At 46.5% G+C, this 7,633-nt stretch overlaps 2 protein-coding genes across 2 annotated transcripts in view; one reads left to right on the top strand and one right to left on the bottom strand.

Moving 5' to 3' along the window:
• T265_13046 (hypothetical protein) overlaps positions 1-504 on the top strand; it is a gene marked incomplete at both ends in the record, with an annotated part of 71,740 nt that extends 71,236 nt beyond the window's left edge. The window contains one exon of the mRNA XM_009166890.1: positions 354-504. Within this exon, the coding sequence (XP_009165154.1) occupies positions 354-502 (149 nt within the window). The remainder of the gene's footprint in view (positions 1-353) is intronic.
• The window catches only part of T265_02578 (hypothetical protein), a gene marked incomplete at both ends in the record, with an annotated part of 35,252 nt that overhangs the window by 7,546 nt on the left and 20,073 nt on the right, over positions 1-7,633 (bottom strand). The window contains 7 exons of the mRNA XM_009166857.1: positions 1,359-1,618; positions 1,698-1,896; positions 2,080-2,511; positions 4,937-4,976; positions 6,098-6,529; positions 6,974-7,000; positions 7,135-7,550. Coding sequence (XP_009165121.1) covers positions 1,359-1,618; positions 1,698-1,896; positions 2,080-2,511; positions 4,937-4,976; positions 6,098-6,529; positions 6,974-7,000; positions 7,135-7,550 — 1,806 coding nt within the window. The remainder of the gene's footprint in view (positions 1-1,358; positions 1,619-1,697; positions 1,897-2,079; positions 2,512-4,936; positions 4,977-6,097; positions 6,530-6,973; positions 7,001-7,134; positions 7,551-7,633) is intronic.

Below are 7,633 nucleotides of genomic sequence, written 5' to 3'. Positions count from 1 at the left end.
AATGTGTCCAGCACCAGAAGCTGCGTTGGTTGGGACATGTGTTACGTATGCCGAACCATCGTTTGCCGAAGAGAGTGCTGTTTTCCATACCCAACCCAGAGTGGCGTAAACAGAGAGGTGGCCAACCCTTGACTTTGCAGAGGAGTATGAAGGAGATCGCTAAACGCTTGGGTGCTACTCGCCTTCCAGGATAGGGACCGCGTGATCCTCACTGTCCCTGGTTGGAGACACTACAACATATGGCTGCCAACCGATGTCAGTGGCGTTCTTGTTGTCAGTTTCTATCCAGACTGCCTGGGTGAATGTCTGGGGGGGTAGTCACCTCGGAATAATCGTGGTAAGCTGGCACTAAGTCCCTTCCCCGTCCACCTTTACTCTTTTCTTTAAAATAAGGCTTTCAAATAAATCATGGTCGTACGGCAGTGAAGCATCAGTGTTGAACACTGATGTCATGCTGTCGATGATGATGATGCTAACTGCAGCTTCCGAAAGCAACCGCTTTCGGTAGGTTCCATCGTTTTACATGGTTTTTGCTGAGTAGAAAAGTGTTGTTTGCAGTCTTCCAGCTGTCGCGGAAATTCACCATCTGTTGGAATCGAGCGAATTTGGTAACTGGGGCCTATGGAACTACGAAAATTGACGCCGTGTGAGCGGACATACCATACATTCTATTCTCGGACATAGGAACGTAGTCCAGTCCCATCTGCCTCATGAAATAATGAGTCAGAACCAGTTGTGTTATTTACTCGCTCTCGGAAGCGGTCTCAGACATTCTCCTACAGAATCACCATCCCACAGAACCCACCAGAGGTTGCAAAGGATTCAGGATCGAAGCAAATTGGTCAATTCTTCCTTGATTGTCAACCGATCGAGCTAAGTTGGCCTGTAGCACCGGATGGTAATGCGCCAAAATAACTCACGTAGATGAAGCAAGACACCCTATGATAGCAATCCTAGAACAACTCAGACAAAAGTTTACAGGAATACCGGTATTTATGAACATGGTTCGTTGGTCCGTCCGAGGACCAGCACTGGAATGATTAATCCTGCGTGTCCATCCACACTAAGCGCTGGGAGTAGAGCAACATACAGACAGTAAAAATGACTACGAATCTTGCGCTGCACTGACAGCGACTAGCAAAACGCTCGGCCACACTATTTGAATAACGTCACACATGTACATACGTTTTACGATGTGGCAACATTCGGGGAGCTTGAACGAATCAACTTGCCCTCAACGGAGGAAAAGGTTAGGTGTTTCTGTGTACAAATTTATATTCATTAAAATGAGTGGTGGTAAAGGAATCCGGAAACCAACAAGCGAACAGAGGTGGAAGAACGACGCTCATTCTACATACGTGGGTAGGCTCAACGGCGTCTCGAAGATGAACTGTAACTGCCTGAAGAAGAGCAGCTTCGACTAGAGGACGGTCGTCGGAAGCCTGAGTAGCGACGTGACCGCCGGCCCCGGCGATGTCGTGAAGAGCTGTAACGTCGGCTACTACTCCCAGCCCAACGAGAACTTGGTGAACGTGAATCACTGGATGAACGAGAACCAGATCGTGACCAAGAGCGTCGGCGATTACGATTGCTTGAGTATCCACTATGAACTGTGGATCTGAAGGTAGAAAGTGACCTAGATCGGGAACGAGAATAGCGGGAACGTCTCATCGGCGAGTATCGTCCGTAATAGCTACCTCGTCCTCGACTGCGAGAATCCGAAAAATCACTACGCCGATGGGAGCTACGAGTGAGCGGGCTAACAGAACGTCTAGTCGCACCCCGTCCCCTTGAGGACGAACGGCTAGATGAAGATGAGGAAGATGATGCTGAGGAGTCGGCGGAAGTAGAGCCCGACGAACTAGATCGACCACGAATAGCAATCACCTTTCGCGTCTGGAAATTAAGAAGAGGGCTGTGAGTTACGGAATACGGGTGACTCAAATGTGTCGCTCCGATGGCAACAGACAACCAGACTCAGGTAAATGGCACAATTAAAGTGAAAACAGTATACCGTTTAAGAAAGTGCATATGCCAATGCCAGGTTAGCAGAACAGCAATCAAAGAGGTGGGAAATACCTGTTCAATTGTCTTTCCGGGCACCGGTTGTGGTTTGGATATTTCGGTAAGTGCATCTGCTGGTTTGGCTATCACGGGGTAAGAAAAGGAAGCTGCAACAGCAACTGCATCGGCTGGCTTAGTCGCTTCTTCTGGAAGTGACTTTTCTGACGTCTTAATTTCTGCAGCCTCCACAAGGGAAACTGCCTCATCATCCACTCTCATCGACTGTGTCATTCGCAGGCGCTGGAGAACAGAAGTGGCAGCAGGTTGTTCAGCAGGTGCATTCATCTTGACTGGCTCAACAATGGTTACGGTAGGGGCTCCGGAAGGGGTAGCCTTTGATGGTTCGTTGGCGCTTTGCCAGTGACTTGTGGTCCATGTGCTAGGTTGCGATTCAGCTGTTTTGGAGGATTCGGGCGACTTCTCCCATTTACTTGTTTCAATCGATTCCTATTAGGTCGAAGTACACAGACAGTCTTAGAAATAGGTGACGAACGACATCAAACTGGAACTACAGTCGGGAAGTAAAGTACGTCCTTGTTGTACCAGTTCACTACGCCCAGAGCGCTGTGTAACACTAGTCCATATACAATTTTGGCGCGCAACGCGCATGCTGATCAGATGGCCTTTTGGATAAGGAACCTGGTGGTTTCTTCTTGTATGTATTAGTCTTCGGTTAGGTGAAGCACAACAAAAGCGCAGATAGAGCGCAAGTGCACAATCGAGCTACTAGGCGACGATATGTAGGATGTATCCAACTAAATAGGATATCGAAAGTGAGGGAATGCCTGCGTGCAAATTAGGTCAGTTAGCCGTGAACAGAAAACAGACCAACAAATGAATGAGGCTGAACCAGTGGAGCAACATGAGAAAGTATTCAATAGCTAGATGAGCTGTCCGATGAGTTCGCACAGTAGACGTGTAGTGTGAAGCAGTCGAACACGGAATGAAGGTAAACTAGCAAAGTGATAGCACTTCTTGTGTATGAGTCCAGCTCTATCCTCAAATGTTAAGTCAAGCCAAGTGCATGGAAATCGTGGACGTTCTTCAAACAGTAATAAACATGTAGTTACAAAGGGTGGTCATGGTTTTCGCACAGTGGGCTAAATAAAGGACCGGTCATTTTTCTCACACGCTACAAGTGCCTCTACGATAATAGTTTCCGGCATGTGCGGGAAGCCACCATTCTAAGGTCAACCTTAGCATTTAATGTTAGGAAGTGTAGTAACTATAAATCAAATGGAGTGCAAAATAATTACTCGGTCACACCCGTTTCCAGAACGACGACGGTGACCATGAAAAACACCTCTCACAAGTTGCTCAGAGCCTAAATGCACTTTTAACTCTAGGGTGAACTGTGAGAAGTTCAGTCTGTAAAGAGAAAACTTAGAGCAACCAGAACCATCCGGAGCCGGGTACCGTCATCGAGTTTTTGAGAAGTTATGGCGCGTGCGGTGGGCAAAAATATGCATGGATATTGGATCGGAGCAAACCAAATTTAATCAGGTCCCTGTCCCACGACACCTGGTATGTTGTAGCCAGTGTATGAAGTGAATAAAGAGGACTTGGGTGAAATTCCTCGAATGTTACACCTAGTTCACAAGTGTGCTAGTTATCAACGTAGCCTAAAGGTCTAGCGATAATACAAAATTACCGAAAAAGTACAACGCTGACAGTACAACAAATACTGATCTTCCGCGTCATGTCAAACAGGTAACATGGACCTGAATACAACCCGATTTATCAAAACTACTGTTCAATTGCATGAGCCTCAAGAATAGACCCATTAAAGTAGCATCAGGGCAGAGTAACTGAGATGACCGACAATCGCTTTGATCGAAGTAAAATCTAAACTTGCAATCCTTTGGAATAACAGAGCGGCGTAAAACATTTGATAACTTTCGTTGAGCGCATAAGCTAACGGGTATTTTCCCCCGCATATGCATACCTGCAAACTGGTTACTGCATTAAAATATTGCCGTTTGAGCCCAGACAACAAGCTATCTGGACTGGGCTTCTCTTCAATTGCGAAGGGACTGTGGCAAGCTATACCAAAGACTAACTGAAACGTTGCCCTGTATGTGCCGCGAAAATTAGGGGAATGGAGCATAGACGGAAAATATACCAGCCTATTAAAACACAGTAAGGTATGTGTGCTTGAGCAGCCCTGAAGAGGACTCCGAAAAGTGCAACCGCACAATTATTTAGCACTCCATTATACATTTTTATTGCATTATTCTACACTCCAGCACGAAATATAGAAAATGGGCATATCATATGGGACCATGTAATTTACCGCAGTCCTGTCATCGAAAACGGACACCAGCTTCGTAAAATAGCCAAAGTGGTGCTGCAGCAGAGAGAACGTGCTGAGTGAACCCGAAGCGGGCCTTGAACAGAGGAGATACGGCTACCCGAACACTATTGTCTCATCAGCCCGAACCTCATAAAAAGAAGGAAACTTAGTTACCTATTGAAGATGATAGAAGGGCTGTTCGGTGGTGTCGAAAATCACTGAGAAATAACCAGATTTGAGTGTACACCTGATCAATATAATGTTCATTGGAACGGTTATCGCCTATGATGAAACGCTCAATTATTGAAAGACGCGGATCCACCAGCGCAAACCGCCACACGTACCAGAAGTGCGGGATATAAAAATGAGTTATTGGTGATTATGAAGGTTAGATGAAACGACACTCAACTGATTTCGCTCAGCTTTGTTTGAGACAGAAAAGCCAGAGCGATGAAGTGCAGTGTACAGAGTATTGCGGATATAAACCAATGCGCCATTAGCCCAGCTTAAAGTGTACACAACAATAAGTGGTAAGTCAGCGAAAAACCAAGGTGCCGATGATGCAAAACATAGACTTACTTCGATGACAGGGTCACCCTCGGCTGCCATTGGAACAATACTGAAACGGGAACAAAAAAAACATCCGTTTTTTTTCAAATAAATAGACAGCCATTTACAGCGTAACCACGATAATGATCACAGTCAAAAGCAATTGGGCGATAGGTGCAGCAGAATGACTACAAGTCTATCCACGGTGTAATGAGAAAAGCAATACCGCAACTGTTAGATACACTACCAGGTGGCTGGGGGGTGCAGCGTCTGAGAACGAACAAATTAAAGCCTTCGGATGATCAACCAAACTAAACCCACAAGAAACATCCTGATGTGCAGTAACCTTACGTAGAAATGCCTTCAGTTAAGGAATTATTTAGCAGACTTTAGAAAATCAAAACACCAAGATGGAAGTCCTTCAAAAATTTACAGCCCTTGAACAAAAACAGCCAGGGGATTACCATGCTTTGTTCACAACTGTCCGAACACAACCACGGGGAACGGTTATACACGGACAACAAAGACTTGTCTCGGTCTCTATGACAAGTCACACAGCTGGGCCATTCAGTCCTCAGTATACCGGCTAACTGACGGTATTAATGCCCACACTTGAAGAGGTGCTGAGTGATTGCATCACCAGGCTCTCCATCTAGATGTATCTGTGGCAATGAGTTGGGCTTAACTTTCAATTGACGGAAAAACCATTCGTTACTCAATGCTTGTAGTGCGTGCATTGAACTGGTGGACGTCAAGCTCTCTAACTGTATGCACTGTGAAGTGAGAGTATCACTTGGTGGTAAGTGCATTTCTCGCTGCTGCCAGCAATGCGCGCTTTACTGACGAGAGTACGTTCGCCTATTGTAGTACCGGCTGTAGTATGGCTGTTGGACATCGTCTCTATCGGCGGAAAGTGTATTCCAAAACTCCCGGTTCGCGGGTTACTTAACCACTGATGTTAAATGAAAGATCCAACCATACACATGCTTGACTCATATGGGAGATTCAGGCGAACTTCCCGTTCATATATATTCCAAAGACCAGTTCCCGGCTTAGTAAGGTTTGTACTCAAAGGTACTTTGCTTTCACAAGCAACACAGAACTTAGGATTATCGCAATACCCTCAAGCAAGCAATGAAATAGGTAAAGCCGGAGTTCAATTTTCGGATGAGACTACTGGTTCCAACTTACACAGGTTTTCGTTTTAACCTCTTGGAAAGCTTGACAGGGGAGGTGCCCTGATTACGAACTCTATGTCGCGACGGTGGACTGCGAGATTTCGATCGTCTTGAGTCATCAGATCCAGATGCGCGTGGACTATGGCTGCCATGGCTTCCTTTTGATTGTGATCGGGGATGTTCCAGATCCACAATGTGTGAACGACGTCCGTGGGATGATGACCCAGATCGTGAGTGAGATGTTGAAGACCGAACTCTCCTTCGGCGGGGAGGCGAATACGAACCAGAGGGAGATCGTGAGGCACGGAAGGTGCTAGAGGGCACTTTACGTCGATCAAGGTAACGGGCTCGGTCATCGGATGACAAAGAAGGTGTGTGGAAAGAGCTTGAAACGGAAGCCGCCCCACGGCGCTTTTGACTTAACATGGCATGCCGCATCCGCCATCTGAAGAACCGAGAAGTCAGTGAAAGGAAGACTTGGACAGATGTCACTGGTATCAAACCAGTTAGGTGCAACCAAAAACTTGTGACCAAGCAAACCATACTTCATAACGTGCACGTAAGAGATGAGCTATACAGCCCCGAGGAAGTTGCGATAGCGTGAACACAGCAAGAAAGTCTCTCAGTCAGCCCGTAGGTGATACTGTTTGATAGATGTCAAGTTGACAAATATCCTAGAGACTTCGAAAACAGATGGAGAGCTAACCAAAATGCGGGATTAAGTGATGGCGGCAAAAAAAACAGGCTAGAGTCGCACAACTGGACTTGGCTATGGACTGGAAAACAGACCTAGCCTTTAAACTCTAAAGAGAGAAAATCGGCTGCAAACACATGAATACATGTAGTGTTGGCAGATTAGATTAGATTGCTACCCCAAACTGCAAATTACCTCTCAATGTCTTTCTCACGTTCTGACCTACAACAAGAAAGCGGTAAAAACACGTGCATACAAGTGGACATTATGAAAACAGACTCAATCGATCGTCGCGTAGCGCTAACGTTTAAAGCTTACAACAACAGAAGACGAAACCAATTCAAACAGTCTCTTACTTTTCCACAAGGTGAGGCGGCGGACTCCGAGGGGCAGATCGTTTCGGGGGCTTCTCTGGCGAACTCGACCGAGAGCGGCTAGAATGACTACGATCGGCCTTCTTACCCGCACGTGATTCATGAGCAGAGGAGTGATGAGAGCTACCACGTGAAGCAGTGACCACACGTTTGGAAAGCCCAGTGATTTCCTCGTCAGAAATAAGTGATTGCCATGTGGGTGAATTCCCACGGGCCTGTTGTGCGGTCTGAGATGATATGACTGGAGGAGAGCCTTGCTTATCGCGAACCTCAGATTGAGAAGAAAGAAGCTCTTGCTGAGCACGGGTTGAACGCGCCATATATGCTGACAAAGGAGAGATCGTCGAAGGTGACAAACGACTACGCTGCGGTGGGAGCGGGATAGTCGTTGGAGAAATCTGAAACAAAGTCGATCGTAATACGATGTGGAGTACGGGCAAAGTCTCCAAAAGCCAGAAACGAACAGAATCCAGACAGACAC

This window comes from Opisthorchis viverrini (genome assembly GCF_000715545.1).
Source record: "Opisthorchis viverrini unplaced genomic scaffold opera_v5_31, whole genome shotgun sequence".
In the NCBI taxonomy this organism is placed as follows: Eukaryota; Metazoa; Platyhelminthes; class Trematoda; order Opisthorchiida; family Opisthorchiidae; genus Opisthorchis; species Opisthorchis viverrini.
The sequence above is the reverse complement of the archived record's forward strand: the minus strand, read 5'-3'. Positions and strand labels throughout refer to the sequence as shown.